The following is a 16,475-nucleotide window of genomic DNA, read 5'->3' as shown; positions in this document are numbered from 1 at the left end:
TGGTAGTACATTTAGGAAGTTCTTCCAAGATACCACTTCCTGTGGGGTCAGGGTAATCCTAGAGCTAAACCAGACATTGCTAAAACAGATTTATCTATTTTAAGATTAGATGAAGCTCTCTGAGAAAGCTTCAAGGTGGCTTTGTCATTCCCACTATTTCCTATTTGAAAATCATTCCAAGCGAGTTTAACAGAGCTACTTTCTCTATCACCTCATCAACACCAACTTGGCTCAAGAAGTAGGCCAGTCACTCTCTCATTCTTCCTACCCCTTCCCCACCCAAAAATCTTTTTGAAAGCCCATATTATCTTTAGTAACCTTTAAGAGCATCAGTTCATTCTAGAATTTTCTTTCCTGATCTTCTTTAAAGTTCTTACTATTCTGTCTTCATCCATGTTTTATTGATATTTTCTTCCCATCTTGTTCATTTCCTCTAGAAAATGACTTATAAAGATGTCCCAGTGCAATCACAGGTTTAAGATGCCTCTTCACAGGTTCATTTAGAATCATTTATCTCCAGTCACAGAACACGTGTTTTCATTTCCCCCAATTTCTAAAATCTGACTGCCTCAAGTGTAGGATGTAAGGCTGGCAAACCCACCTTTCTTTCTGAAACTCTCTCAACTCTGTAATAATATAATTGCTGCTGCTGCTGCTAAGTCGCTTCAGTCGTGTCCGACTCTGTGCAACCCCAGAGACGGCAGCCCACCAAGCTCCCCCGTCCCTGGGATTCTCCAAGCAAGAACACTGGAGTGGGTTGCCATTTCCTTCTCCAAATAATATAGTTACATATGTCCAAATCGCCTCCTTTGGTGGTCAAAATAAACTCAGAAGAAAAGTTCCCCTACTGCCTCCTGTTCTTTACCAGAGATAAAACTATCAACAAGTTAACAATTTTAGTGATATCCCATCTTAAGCTAAATAACTTCCAGTAAATATCAAAATACCCAGACTTCTCCCTCTCTACTATATTTTATCTCAGAGCAAATTCAGGAAGGTATCATCTCTAGCCTCTACTACAACATACGGTCGACTTCAACATAAACAGACCACATGTCCTCAAAAACAGAAACACAAAAAATAAATCATTATGTTAAAAGTTCATGTCATATTGGCACAAATACTGTGCTGAATACGGCATAAAAAATACATATTTCTTTTTTTTAAATCAAAGAAAGACTATGCTAGAACCATATTTATATGTGAGATACACAAGAATAAAAATGATCTTCAATTAAGTACGTTTATACTATTGCAAAGACATTAACTGTGGCTGAATGAGGTTTGTAGAATCCTTGCAGACTTTACCTCTTAAACTTACGATGTGATATATTTGTCCAGAGAACAGATAATATGCATATTAGCAGAATATGTATGTATATTGCCAAGATAAAATTAAGGACTTCTCTAACTCATTTAATAAAATGGAAATAAATTAAAAGTTAATAGCTATCCCCCACGTTTCATAAAGTTACTTTATATCACTCTGCTTTTACAGAAGACCTAACTCAATATCTCTTTTTCAGGAATGGAAAGAAATTCGAAGGGGATTTTTGCTTTCATGAAAAAAAGATAATTGTTTCCTTTCTTTAAACCATTTTAGCTTACCAAACACTTCATAGAACACTCTAATTTTCAGTAACAGATGATAACTGAGTATGACTCAAACTAGCAAAGTATACATACTTCTTAGTGCTTATTTTCTCTGGTTTAACTTCTGTCTTCTTATTGAGGTCTTTTAGTGAAGAACTGAGGTAGAGTTCTTTAGGAACTGAAGCCACGGCAGGCATGATGAATAATCTTTACTCTTCCACTTCTGCAATGAATGGTGTACTTCATTAAAAGGAGTTCTTTTCTGAAACAAAATGAACACATATAATCCTAAATCCACCGACAGATGAATGGATGAAGAAGATATGGTATATATATACACTGGAATACTACTCAGCCATTAAAAGAATGAAACAATGCCATTTGTAGCAACATGAATGCAACTAGAGACTATTATATTAAGTGAAGTAAGTCAAAAGAGAAAGACAAATATATGATATCACTTACATGCAGAATCTAAAATATGGCACAATAGAACCTATCTAAAAACCAGAAACAGATTCATAGACATAAAGAATAGACTTGCGATTGTGGCGGGGAAGGCACAGTAGAGGGGAGGGTCAGAAGAGAGGGATGGACTGGGAGTTTGGGGTTGGTGGGTTGCAAACTATTACATTTTGATAGGTAAACAACAGGTCCTAATGCAAAGCACAGGGAACTAAATTCAATATTCTGTGATAAACCATAACAGAAAAAATATATAAAATGATGTATAATATATATATGTATAACTGAGTCACTTTGCTGCATAGCAGAGATTGGCACAACAACTGTAAATCAACTTATACTTCAATTAAAAAAGAGATAAATTTTTCCCTATCACTTATTTCCACAATCTTAATGCTCTTCATTCTATCAGTTTACTAGTATTAAATGAATGGATATCAATGAACACTGATTCCTATGATGCTGAGTAAGGTACAACTTAAGGGGGGGAAAGGCTTCTGCTCACCTATGTGAAACTCCAAAAGTACCCAAATTTGCTTTGATTCTAGTCACATATTATATTAAATATTAATGCTTTCCCATTTCTTGATACTCATCCCTACCAACCTTGTGCCACTAATCTACTCTTATTCACCAAACCTAGCTATTTTTCTGTAAAAGTCAGTTATAAGTTTTTGATTTTTTCCATCTATACCATCTCTAAGCATCTACAAACACAGATTTAATCAAGCACTTGAATTAGTAGCTCAGATCTATGCATTTAAAAACAAAGATCTCATACGTAAACATTTTCTACTCTGCACCCCCCCACCTCCATGAGTTCTGTGTCTAAACCTATCAGTGATAGGGGAGAAAAAGCTCTGAACCACACCATAACTCCCAAATGGATTAATCAACATTAAATACATCCTTCTCGTTAGGTATCTAAGTCATCAACAATGCATCTCCAGGGGAACACATGTAAATCCATGGCTGATTCATATCAATGTATGGCAAAAACCACTAAAATACTGTCAAGCAATTAGCCTCCAACTAAAATAAATAAATTTTTAAAAATTTTTAAAAAAGAAAAAAAAATAGAGTGACACCACCAGAAAGCAAAATAAATAAACCAAAAAAAAAAAGCCATGCATCACCAAAACAGCGAAGAGCATCCAATAGAGAAAGAATGCGACAGGGACCCTGGATGGCCAGATAACAACACTGAGTGCCTTGCCTTATAGGGAGCATGATGCTGCATGTTATTAGATCCACCATATGGCATGGCCCCTGATCGCCCAAGACGAACAGTTTACCTGGGGAACATTCCCTAACCCACTATGCTCAACACCTCCTCAATCTCTGCTTATGCCCCTAAAGCTCAGTGAAAAAGCATGAATACATACAACATGACACCTTTTGTATGAAGTTTTAAAACAAACTAAAACTAGCAATATACTGCTTCAGGATAAAAATCAGATAAACCTATAAATAAAGGTAGGAACAGTAAACATAAAATTCTATTTCTGGAAACGTGGAGGCTATAATGCACACACGGAGCTTCAGGGGTATCAGTAAAGTAAGGTCTTATTTCTCAAGTTGGGTGGTATATTCACAGATGATCATTTTATGTATGTATTTATTTAAGTATAGTTGATTTACAATATTATATACTACAGGTGTACAATACAGTGATTCACAGTTTTTAAAGGTTATATTCCATTTATAGTTACTACAAAATATTGGCTATATACATCCTGTAGCTTATTTTACATATAATAGTTGGTGTGCTGTGCTAAGTCACTTCAGTCACATCCAACTCTTTGTGACCTCATGGACTGTAAGCCACCAGCCTCCTCTGCCCATGAGATTCTCCAGGCAAGGATACTGAAGTGGGTTGCCATGCCCTGGTCCAGGGAATCCTCCCAATCCAGGGATAGAACCTGAGTCTCTTATGTTTCCCGAATTGGCAGGTTGGTTCTCTTACTACTAGTGCCACCTGGGAAGCCCATAATATTTGGTACAGATGATCATTTTATTATCAGGCTTTTATAGCATATAAAATAACATCTAATGTACTTAATATTTAAAAACTTTTAAAGCAATTATATTAATATTCTATTAACAATGCAAATATGAATAAAATATCCAGCTGTATAAAAATATGAAAAGAATACTCAGACAGATGTAAGTTACGAAGTTCTGGGTGAAACGAGTAAATGTAAAGTTTATGTTTCTAAGTACTCATTAAAAAAACAAAACAGATTGGGAATAGAGTCTGGTATATATAACATCATTGAACACAGCTTCCATACAGTGTTATGAGTGGAAGCAAGAGCACAGCATTAAGGAACAAAGAAATGGGAGTAGACTGTAGATAACTTTTTAAAAATGGCAATGAGAAGGAAAATGATGGAATAGAGCAGTGCTTCAAAAACATAATTTCTTCTGAAACATAAGCAACAGTTGAGGAATAATACTTCTGACTAAGGAAAAGCACACTAAGGCCAAGAAACTAAGTTTCCTGGAAGGTGCTGAAGGAAACCTGAGGCCTTAGTGATGCTACAACAGAAGGTGATCGAGAGCAAGGAATGTTGGAGCTTGGACTATTCAGGAAGGCGAGAGGACAGAAGAGGGTTCCCTGGTAGCTCAGCTGGTAAAGAATAGCCTGCAATGTAGGAGACCCCGGTTCAATTCCTGGGTCAGGAAGATTCCCTGGAGAAGGGATAGGCTACCCACTCCAGTATTCTTGGGCTTCCCTAGTGGCTCAGATGGTAAAGAATCTGCCTGCAATACAGGAGTCCTGAATTTGATCCCTGGGTTGGGAAGATCCCCTGGAGGAGGGCATGGCAACCCACTCTAGTATTTTTGCCTGGAGAATCCCCATGGACAGAGGAGCCTGGTGGGCTACAGTCCATAGAAGGTTGCAAAGAGTTGGACATGACTGAGCAACTAAACACAGCAGAGGACAGAAAGTTAAGGGTAATAAAACTTATCCTGACTTTTCTACCCCCACCTAGCTCAGCTAGGATTTTAAGCTTACTCAATCATAAGAAACATTTGCTCCCCCCAATATAGGCTAACTCTTAAAATATAATTTCCAAAAAGCCCAATGATTTTTCACTGGTAACACTAAGTGTACTAAGATAAGGATTAACGCCAGAGATAGACAGAGTAACTTGGCACCAGTCTGATAGTATCTGTTTTTCCAACTCTATCCTTTTTCTGGGTCATTAAGTATTAGTGGTCTAACCACAGAACACACATTCAAAAAGTCAGGTAGAGTCTATTTTGTCAATTCCTAACAATCAAGTTTCTTGGTTGGGAAAAAGAGCTATTTATTTGAACCTTCGAAGTTGAAGGTCGAGAATATGTCTCAGTCAAATCTGTTTCTCATGATTACCTTAAAAGCTAGGATCTTTGAAAGACAAACAATATAAAAATGTATATGCTACCTAGGCAACTTAAAATAATAAACCATTAGCTATTTCAAAGTTAAATTCAATTCGAACATTCACAGATATTCTACCAAAGAAGACATTCTGCTCCCAGGAACCCAAAAATTATATGCAATCCATTTCCTCACAAAGTTTAAAAACTAATGTGAAAGAGAAAATATGTAAGCAGTGTTAATACAACATGTAATCATAAGCATCAAACTATAAAGTATAAATAATGTACAATAAGAAAAATTAAGAAAATCAAGTATAACTACAGGGATCTTAGGAGGCATCAAGCAAGGGATTTATGTGAGTCTTGGTGAGAGAAGGCTTTTTGATAGATGAGAAAGAGTATGAGGAAAAAGCCAAAAAAGTAACGAACATCTTTGGGAACTAGCCAGGATAGAGAATGAACAAGGATTTGCTAGTTAGATTATATTCTTTGCAGCCAAAGGTGGAGAAGCACTATACAGTCAGCAAAAACAAGACCGGGAACTGACTGGCTCAGATCATGAACTCCTTACTGCCAAATTCAGACTTAAATTGAAGAAAGTGGAGAAAACCACTAGACCATTCAGGTAAGACCTAAATCAAATCCCTTATGACTATACAGTGGAAGTGAGAAAGAGATTTAAGGGACTAGATCTGATAGACAGAGTGCCTGATAAACTATGGATGGAGGTTCATGACATTGTACAGGAGGTAAGAATTAAGACTATCCCCAGGAAAAAGAAATGCAAAAAAGCAAAATGGCTGTCTGAGGAGGCCTTACAAATAGCTGTGAAAAGAAGAGAGGTGAAAAGCAAAGGAGAAAAGGAAAGATATACCCATTTGAATGCAGAGTTCCAAAGAACAGCAAGGAGAGATAAGAAAGCCTTCCTCAATGATCAATACAAAGAAATAGAGGAAAACAACAGAATGGGAAAGACTAGAGATCTCTTCTTCAAGAAAATCAGAGATACCAAGGGAACATTTCATGCAAAGATAGGCTTGATAAAGGACAGAAATGGTATGGACCTAACAGAAGCAGAAGATATTAAGAAGAGGTAGCAAGAATACACAGAAGAACTGTACAAAAAAAATCATCATGACCCACATAATCACGATGGTGTGATCACTCATCTAGAGCCAGACATCCTGGAATGTGAAGTCAAGTGGGCCTTAGGAAGCATCACTACAAACAAAGCTAGTGGAGGAGATGGAATTCCAGTTGAGCTAGTTCAAATCCTCAAAGATGATGCTGTGAAAGTGCTTCACTCAATATGCCAGCAAATTTGGAAAACTCAGCAGTGGCCACAGGACTGGAAAAGGTCAGTTTTCATTCCAGTCCCAAAGAAAGACAATGCCAAAGAATGCTCAAACCACCGCACAATTGTACTCATCTCACACGCTAGTAAAGTAATGCTCAAAATTCTCCAACCCAGGCTTCCGCAATATGTGAACTTCCAGATGTTCAAGCTGGTTTTAGAAAAGGCAGAGGAATCAAAGATCAAATTGCCAACATCTGCTGGATCGTCGAAAAAGCAAGACAGTTCCAGAAAAACATCTATTTCTGTTTTATTGACTATGCCAAAGCCTTTGTGTGGATCACAATAAACTGGAAAATTCTGAAAGAGACGGGAATATCAGACCACCTGACCTGCCTCTTGAGAAACCTATATGCAGGTTAGGAAGCAACAGTTAGAACTGGACGTGGAAGAATAGATTGGTTCCAAATAGGAAAAGGAGTGCATCAAGGCTGTATATTGTCACCCTGCTTGTGTAACTTATATGCAGAGTACATCATGAGAAATGCTGGGCTGGAAGAAGCACAAGCTGGAATCAAAAGTGCCGGGAAAATATCAATAATCTCAGATATGCAGATGACACCACCCTAATGGCGGAAAGTGAAGAAGAACTAAAGAGCCTCTAAATGAAAGTGAAAGAGGAGAGTGAAAAAGTTGGCTTAAACCTCAACATTCAGAAGACTAAGATCATGGCATCTGGTCCTATCACTTCATGGCAAATAGATGGGGAAACAGTGGACACAGTGTCAGACTTTATTTTTCTGGGCTCCAAAATCACTGCAGATGGTGACTGCAGCCGTGAAATTAAAAGACGCTTACTCCCTGGAAGAAAAGTTATGACCAACCTAGACAGCATATTCAAAAGCAGAGACATTACTTTGCCAACAAAGGTCCATCTAGTCAAGGCTATAGTTTTTCCAGTAGTCATGCATGGATGTGAGAGTTGGACTATAAAGAGAGCTGAGTGCTGAAGAACTGATGCTTTTGAACTGTGGTGTTGGAGAAGACTCTTGCGAGTCCCTTGGACTGCAAGGAGATCCAACTAGTCCATTCTAAAGGAGATCAGTCCTGGGTGTTCATTGGAAGGACTGATGTTGAAGCTGAAACTCCAATACTTTGGCCATCTGATGCCAAGAGCTGACTCATTTAAAAGACCCTGAATCTGGGAAAGATTGAGGGCAGGAGGAGAAGGGGAAGACAGAGGATGAGATGGTTGGATGGCATCACCGACTCGACGGACATGGGTTTGGGTGGACTCCGGGAGTTGGTGATAGACAGGGAGGCCTGGCGTGCTGCGGTTCATGGAGTCGCAAAGAGTTGGACATGATCGAGCAACTGAACTGAACTGAAGGCCTGAAAAAGTCTAGAAACATATAAATGGAAGGCTGTGAATGTCACGTTAAAGCATTTACTTTTTTTCTAAAGGTAACAGAGAGCCATAGCAAGGATCTAAGAACAGTAATATGATCCAAACTAACAGTACAAGGTTAGGTTTTAAAAGACTAGAGATAAGGAAGACATTAGTTACACATTATAATGATCCTAAGGAAAGATGATGAAGGTCAGAACGAGGGCAGCAGAGATGCAACGGAGGAGGCAGACACACATTAGAGACACCACAAAGGTGTCTCTTTGACTGAGACATATTCTTGACAGAACTTGACAACTGATTAGACACTCGGGGGCAAAGTACAGGGATAAGATTGTGACGACATCAAAGTTTTTAATGAGGGTTTCTAGGAGAAAGATTTTGCTTTTTTAAGTTATCTTTTCTGTCCTTATTTGATTTTTGAGAACAGCTGAAATAAAGAACAACTTTCTCTGATGATGTAATCAGAGGATCACAGTTGTTTCCATTTTCATTCATTAAGTTATGTTATACTGTCAAATAGATGCCGAGTGTTAAAAACACATCCAGCATTGCCTCAATTTCTATTTCAGCCTCTACAATCACATATATTTCTGGAGAAGTCAAAGCACAAGGTAAAGGGTATTTTTCCCTAATTGAATGAGAAAGCAAAGAAGAATACGAACCCAACTTAAATGCATGTAAACTTTAATGAATTATATTTTTGATAAGTCATTCTGCTGCATTTTGCCATTAAAGAAATTTCAAAAGAGAATGACATAAAATAACGTAAGGCCAGAATAACTGAATGGATTTACAATTTCTTACTTTGGCTGCAACAGTAACAACAAACCCACTGATACTTACAATGGGAATGTTCAATAACTACAGAACTCAAATAATTTTAAAAGCTGCTTGTTTAGCTCTAGAACTAAATACAACATATAACCCAAGAAAACTATGTACACTTCAAAAAAGATTTTAAGTACAAAAAAATGAAATAAATATATGTAAGAAAAAAGGTCTTCTAAAACAAAAAATAAATGCTTAACATGTGTAAACCCGACAAACATTAAGGACTCCAGCTTAATCAACAGCAATGCTCCAAAAATGAAAACCAGGCAGTACTGAAATGAGTTGATAATAGGGAGAAAAGGAAAGCATATTACCCCTCCTCTTTCCTTTTGACATCTTTCTGATCCTTCCAAAGAGAATTAGCAATTAGATGACTTGAAACACAGAGTAAAGACTAAAAAGTAAAAAAAGTAACAACTGAGGTTTCTGGTCATTCAGACTGGTCAAGATACCTGAACTAGGGCTTCACACCAGTTACTGCCAAGGTTGCTGGAAAGACTGAAAGGAAAGTGAAGTTTGTCTTTGTTGGACATCCATCATCTCATCTCCCCCAATCTCTGGCCTTCAGACAGCAATTCACGAAACATCACCTGACTGTCTTAAATTTCATATAATCCATTCAACACCCTTCCAGTTAAAATGCCCAGACAAGTGAGTATTGATGAAATAATCTGTTTCAAAGCAATACTTGAGGGCTGAACTCTTTCAAGGATTAAATCACTGCTAAAATACAAAACAAAACTTATAATATTGTCAGAGTATTTACTGTGTGTCCAGTGACAAGCACAGTGTTTTAAAAAAATCAATTTAGAAGGTCACAATCATCATTAAAAAACAAACTAACTAAATCCTAAAGAAAAACTATCAGACCATGTTACACATAGTAAGGTTAAGAATTGTTTCATGAAATTTTAGTTTAGGCTATGTGTACCTGTGTATGCACCTACAGAGCACTGGGTAGAAACATGAAATATATTTCTTACTATAGGTTACAACTGAAAAAGTGAAGAAGTCCTGCAGAGCAATGCTATACTCCAAGTGTGGTCTACAGACCAGTGCTGGTTACCAGTCTGTGATAAAATAAGCTTGTAACAGGGAGGCCTGGCGTGCTGCAATTCATGGGGTCGCAAAGAGTCGGACACGACTGAGTGACTGAACTGAACTGAAACCAATTAAGCACACTGAATTTTTCATAGTAGCAAGACTTTCTTTAGGAGGAAAGCAGTGTACTCATTTATATTCTAGTACAAGCTGCAAGCCTATAATAGAGACTGGCTACTTTGAGTAACTGCTCTAGGGGGATAGAGAATACCACAGGGCTTCTGGTCACAAATATCTTAGTCTAGTTACCAAGACCAAACTAATACTCGTTAAATAATAAGCCAACAACTAATCCCTACAATATACATATATATATATATATATATATATATATATATATATATGCACAAATATATTAACTCCATTCACTGGGAAGTAAAAAGGAGGGGAAAATTCAGTGTAACTTGGGGCGAGGGGGGAGCTTCTTCCAGCCCAGACTATACTCTTTTATGCTGATCCTTCGTCCTTCAAAAACCAATTTAAGCAAAGTCCCTGGAGGTCCCAGTGGTTAAGATTCTACACTTCCAGTGCAGGGGGCACAAGTTCGATCCCTACTTAGGGAACTAAGATTCCACATGCCACAAGGTGCGGTCAAAACAACAATAGCAACAACTTAAGTTTCACCTCTTCCATCCTTAACAGTCCCAGATCTGGAGTGTATTTCTTGGTCTAAATCCTATACTATTTGTTACCTATATCATTCTTTCCGTACAGAATTTGGACCAGATGACAAGTGTGACTACACTTTAAGTTACTCATGGCCTCATAAGCATGCAGTATCATGATGCTGTGATAAAAGACAGCCACCTGTCCTAAGGACAGGAGTTAGCTATGAAGAGTCAGAAAGGAGGGCATGCAGAAGAGGAAATCAACACAAACAAAGACACAAAAAGAGGAATCAATATAGGAAAGTAGTGAGAAAAATAAAGACTATAGTATGGATTATTAGGAAATAATCAATTAGATCAAGGAATTACACTTACTCGTCTTTACAAGTCATTACTCTAACATGCTAGATCTCTAATAACTACTTCAGTAGTCCTTAGAGTCAACCTTTAATAACTGTTGGCTAGCAATAATAAATTCTATTAGGTAAAGTGATGGAGTTATATGATGGAGAACTTTTGAAGCCACCCAAAATTATCTATATTTAATTCAGCACACAGTAAGAAGCCAGACCTTCCTTGAAAGGAAAACAGTACTTCTGGGCAGGTCAAAGTGGGGATATGTAAGACAGATTTGAAGGAAACAAACAAGGGAATGATACTTTAGAAAAGAATAACTAGCAGGCCACGGAAAAAGGAACATAAAAAGGTAGGAAAATGCTTTGACTGAAACAATATTTTCTCTCTTAAGTGCATACACACACACACACTTTCAAACCCTGAGAAATGGGAACAATGGTAGTGCTATTAACAACAAAAAAAGGAATATTGTAGTTTAAAAAATTGACCAGTTTACAGCAGCATTTCTCAACTTGGGCACTACTCACATGTCGGGCTGAATAATTCTTTGCTGTGGGGCTGTCCTACCCAGTGTAGTAGGTTTAGCAGCATCCCTGGCCTCTACCCACTAGATGCCAGTAGTATCCACATCTCTCCAATTGGGACAACCAAAAATGTTTCCTGACTGACAAATATCCAGGATGGGGGAAGGGGGGAAGGGGATGCAAAATTAACCCCATATAAGAACCACTGACTTACAAAAAAAAATTGAACATGTTAAGTATATGAGAAAGAAATAATATCTAAAAAAAGATGCCCTTATAGAGATGTAAATACATAATTAGATACCAAGTTTACAGAAAGACCAAATAGATATTAAATCAACTATTAAGGCGTTAATGTTAACTTTTATAATCCCTATTGTTTTGGGAGATAACAAACTATTGACATTAATAGTTTATCTAGGATAGTTTAAATAATTCTATTCTCTTCACTTTTATGTATATTTTAAAACTTCTAAAATAGTTTTTAAAACATAATCATCATTCATACTAGTAACTAATATCAGAAGAATGAATCACTAAGGAAATGATATCTTGTTTCTCTACAGCTGACAAGATACCTTAAGGGCTGAACCTGGAGAATTCCAAAGTTACAAAGTTCTTACACTGCTAAAAAGAAAAACAGAGTAAAATAACTAGCCTTAGTTCTGAAGAGTGACTAAAAACTAGCTTCAATTTAGTAAACATTTAGAATACAAAGTGCAGGACTGAGGGCTAGAGAGAATACAAAGAACATACCTCCTCATGTAGTTTCTACCTCTTAAGATGAAAGACAAGTACACAATGGTAATGCAAAGCAACGTACCCTAATATAGGCACTAACATACCATGCCAAAAATTTTTCAGTTTTATTAAGAAGGATCATTCCTAGAATATAGACCAGGGTAACTGTTTTACACAATAAATAGGTGACTTTCTACATACGTAACCTTGCTCCATTTCTTATCTCTTCTCCCTCTTTATCTCTTCAATTTTTCTTAGCAGATGCCAAATGGATGAGCTGGGAACCTAACTGTATTTAATAAGTACCAGAAAAAAAGCTATGGTTTGCAACCCTAGCTGTATATTAGAATCACCCACAGAACTCGAAAAAAATACTGATGCCCAGAATCCATTCCTAAATAGTTCAATTAGAATCTGAGTGAGATTTGAACATAAGAATTTTTATAAAGCTCCTCAGGTTAATTCTAACATACACTCAAGATAGAGAACCATGAGCACAAAGAACGGATATAAGTATGTTACTAGAAGCAATAAAACAATCTGAAGATGACCATTAATTTTCAGCTGAAATCAACATCTTAAGTTATATCACTCCCAACCTACCAAAAATTATGAGAAATCATTTTTAGTTTTAATATTTTATAATTAAAAAACTAAAGTAAAACCTCCAGGATTCCCATACCCACAGCTTTTCAATCTGTTTTGAAATTGATATAATGTATAATAATTTCATTTCATGACATTAGAGAGACATCAGGACAAATACCATATGATATCACTTACATGTGGAATCTGAAACAATGATATAGACGAAGTTATTTACAAAACGGAAAGAGACTCATAGACATAGAAAACAAGCTTATGGTCAGCAAACGTGAAAGGGAGTAGGGAGGAATAAACTTGGAATTAACAGACACACACTACTATATGTAAAGTGAATAAACACTGAGGACCTGCTGTATAGCACAGGGAACTATACTCTATATCTTATAATATCCTATAATGCCAGAGAATCTGAAAAAGGATATATATATATATATATATATATATATATATATATATGACTGTTCACTTACTGTACACCTGAAACACCGTAAATCAACTATACTTCAATTTAAAAAAAGACATGCAGGTTCACATCATTATTGGTACATTTCAGATAATTTAGTATTATGAAAGACTAAACTGTAATGTGTTAGAAGAGACAAAGTTTAGCTCTCTCAACACTAACTTTATTCACAATATATGAGTACTGTGTAACTTGAATTAGTATGGTTATAAATATGTAATTCCAAAATAAGTTTAATATAACATTTCATCATTTACTAATAAATTCTGTATTATGAAAGAACTACAAGTCTTAGTTTCATTTCCACTTACTATCATATGACTCTGGGCAAAGTTCTTAAATCCTCCAATGCCACCAGTGCCACTGCTCAGTTTTTTTTCGTCTGCAAAATGGAAATAATCCACCTGCTTCTACAAAGTTTTCAAAGGGAGCAAATGAAAAAAATTTTTCAAAAAGTGCTCCAAAAATTATAATGCGCCATGAGACGGCTAAAAAAAATCAGAGGTGTATCTTACTCTGCATCTACTATTAAATATTAGTCTAACACAACCTTGTCAACAAAATTATGGTACGCTAAAGATGGCCACGAGTTATTATCAGCACTGACTCCTTCAAAAGTCTATTATCTGGTGGAGGGAGGACTCTAACTGCTCTAATGAACAGAGAATGTTGGAAGTAATACTGTGCCAATTTCTGGGTCTAGGCTTGAAAAGATTTTAAAAGAAGGCTTCCACTTCCTTCAAACACTTGCTCTTGGAACTCAGCCTCCATGCTGTGCTATGTCTAAGACACATGAAGAGGCTATATTGCAGGCACTCCAGTCGACATCTCAGCTGAACTCTCAGCCAGCCTCAACTGCCATCGATGGGAATGAGCCGTCCTGGATGTTCTGCCCAGCTGAGTTTTCAGATGACTCCAATCCTAGTTTTCAGATGACTCCAATCCTCCTATCGGACTACAAATACATGAAACCTTCATTCAGAAGCAACCAGCTGAATCCAGCTGGCCCAAGAAACATGAGATAATAAACTGCAGCTTTAACCTACTTTGTTTTAGAATGAAGTGTTATATAGCAATAGGCAACTGGGACAATAACCAAGATTAAAACAAAAAAGACTCAATAATGTTTAACTTATTAACACCTCATATTTAATGAACACTCTTTCCCTTTCATCTCTCCAAAAATAAGTATATTTTCATGTTCATAATAAAATATAATGCCAGACATTTTATGGAAAAAAATCTGATGTACTGACTCTTCTACTTTACAAAAGCCATCCTGGTTCTTTGCTATTGTGTTCATACTAATAAACAAAAGACCATAACAACTGACAAAGTTCAAGTAAATATATTAAAAAATTAAATTACAGAAAGACATCCGTAAAATATTTTTGTTTTTCTCACTCATTGTTTTCTCAAAAACTACAATGCATACCTATGCTCAATTAGTATGTATTTATGTTATTAGTGACAGGTTGTTGTGTTCTTACTATCTAATTTAAAAGATGCACCTAATGTGTCACAAGAAATGGAATACTTATTTCAACATGTTAGAAACATAACACAACCTACTGGAAACATTTCAGACAGATTAGACCAGTATTCTGGAATCATGAGAAATGATCTAAACCCATCGTGAAAGACATTCAACAATGAATCTTAAACAGAATCTGCTGAAATGCAAAATCTGCTTACATAGCAAAGCCACAGAAAAAGCCTACAAGAGGAACACTTCCCTAACAAAAGACCACTGGGCATTTTTCATGGCTGCAGTACAAAGTATACAAAAATTAGGATGTTTGCAGATTTACAGAGAGTAAAATCTTTATTTCGGCATCCCCTATAGTTGAAACACTCAGGGCTCTTACCAAGTATTAAATCCTTAGATTCTGCAACACCTGTCTTCAGGTAAATATTTTGTTAGTGATTAAGGGACTTGTTTCAAGGTCACAAAATGAACTGGAGGCAAGAAATAAACCAAGAAGTGTGGCCTGCAGCTTTAGGTATAAATTCAGGGTTCTAATAATTTCCAAGGTGGAGTGGAGGTGAAATTAACTTATCCCACAACTCCAGGAGAGAGGGCACATTTTAGGAAAGAAAAGCTTTTATTTGGAGAAGTCACAGTTTTAACTCTGATGCGCTCATAGCTTCTTTAAATGCATATTTGAACTTCACTAAAAGCAAGTTTGACTGGATCAGAAGACGGACTGAAAAACACTCTGAGAGGTTGTATTAAGGCCTGGGGATGCAGCTCGACAGCAAGTAAATCCGAGAACGGAGGCAAGAGGAAGGAGGTCAAAGTCGGTCTGACTGTCCAAGAAAATGGAAGAACGGTCAAGGCCACCTTCTGAGACCGGAAAACCTGAGCCCACGCGGAATTGGCTGGGCAACCCTAAGTGGACAGCAGGAAAGACTTGAGGTTGGGCCCTTCCTCTAAAAGCCGATTGTCCCACCCCTCTCCGAGGACAGAGCTTGTCTCCCGGGTGATCAGCAGCTGGTGTAAGGTAAGGGGCTTCGCTGCGGTCGGATTCCCAAGGATCAAAGGCCAGGACCTAGCCCCGCACTCACCTTGGAGCCCGGCGCACTTCACTAACGCCGGCCTCCTCGCCAAAGGCCCATCTCCCACCAACTCGAGGAAGAATCGCTATCCGGACGGAAGCCAGCCCAGCTCATCCCGGATTCCCAATTTGCACTGCGTCGCGACGCGTCGCGTATCTGACGTCATATTGCCCGCGCGCGCCCTTGACTCTTTGCTCCTCCCCAGTTCCATCTCTGCCTGTGGGAGCTTCGCCTGAGGGCCGAGGAGGGCTAAGGAGGACGGTTTGGCTGGACGGTCTAGGTAGTGCCCAGGCTACGCTTAGTTGGGGCGAGCTTTTCCGCCCGTCCCCTGCGCCCTGCATTTCTCAGACTTAGTTCTATCACCTGGTGTTAACTCATCCTGGGCCTTGCAGCGCTGGAGGCAGTGCTGCCTTTAACGCTATGCTTCTTTCTCTTCAAATTGGAGGTTTAAGGCTGACTAGAAAGGGGATGTGAATCTCAAATTTTGAGCAAAAGTTTAACATTCCCCGAAGCCACGCCTCTGGTAAGAGAAGAATGGATACGGTTCTAA

The 16,475-nt window shown here is 37.7% G+C and overlaps 1 protein-coding gene across 2 annotated transcripts in view; it reads right to left on the bottom strand.

Moving 5' to 3' along the window:
- Positions 1–16,077, bottom strand: part of USP8 (ubiquitin specific peptidase 8) — a 50,533-nt gene extending 34,456 nt beyond the window's left edge. Inside the window, exons 1-2 of one of the 2 annotated variants that reach the window (XM_005685782.3) lie at positions 15,935–16,077; positions 1,687–1,855 (exon numbers count right to left, since the gene is read on the bottom strand). In XM_005685782.3, the coding sequence (XP_005685839.2) occupies positions 1,687–1,790 (104 nt within the window). In that variant the 5' untranslated portion in view covers positions 1,791–1,855; positions 15,935–16,077. The remainder of the gene's footprint in view (positions 1–1,686; positions 1,856–15,934) is intronic. The other variant, XM_005685783.3, reaches the window with a different exon arrangement.

Source organism: Capra hircus, chromosome 10 (assembly GCF_001704415.2).
Source record: "Capra hircus breed San Clemente chromosome 10, ASM170441v1, whole genome shotgun sequence".
NCBI lineage: Eukaryota > Metazoa > Chordata > Mammalia > Artiodactyla > Bovidae > Capra > Capra hircus.
The sequence above is the reverse complement of the archived record's forward strand: the minus strand, read 5'-3'. Positions and strand labels throughout refer to the sequence as shown.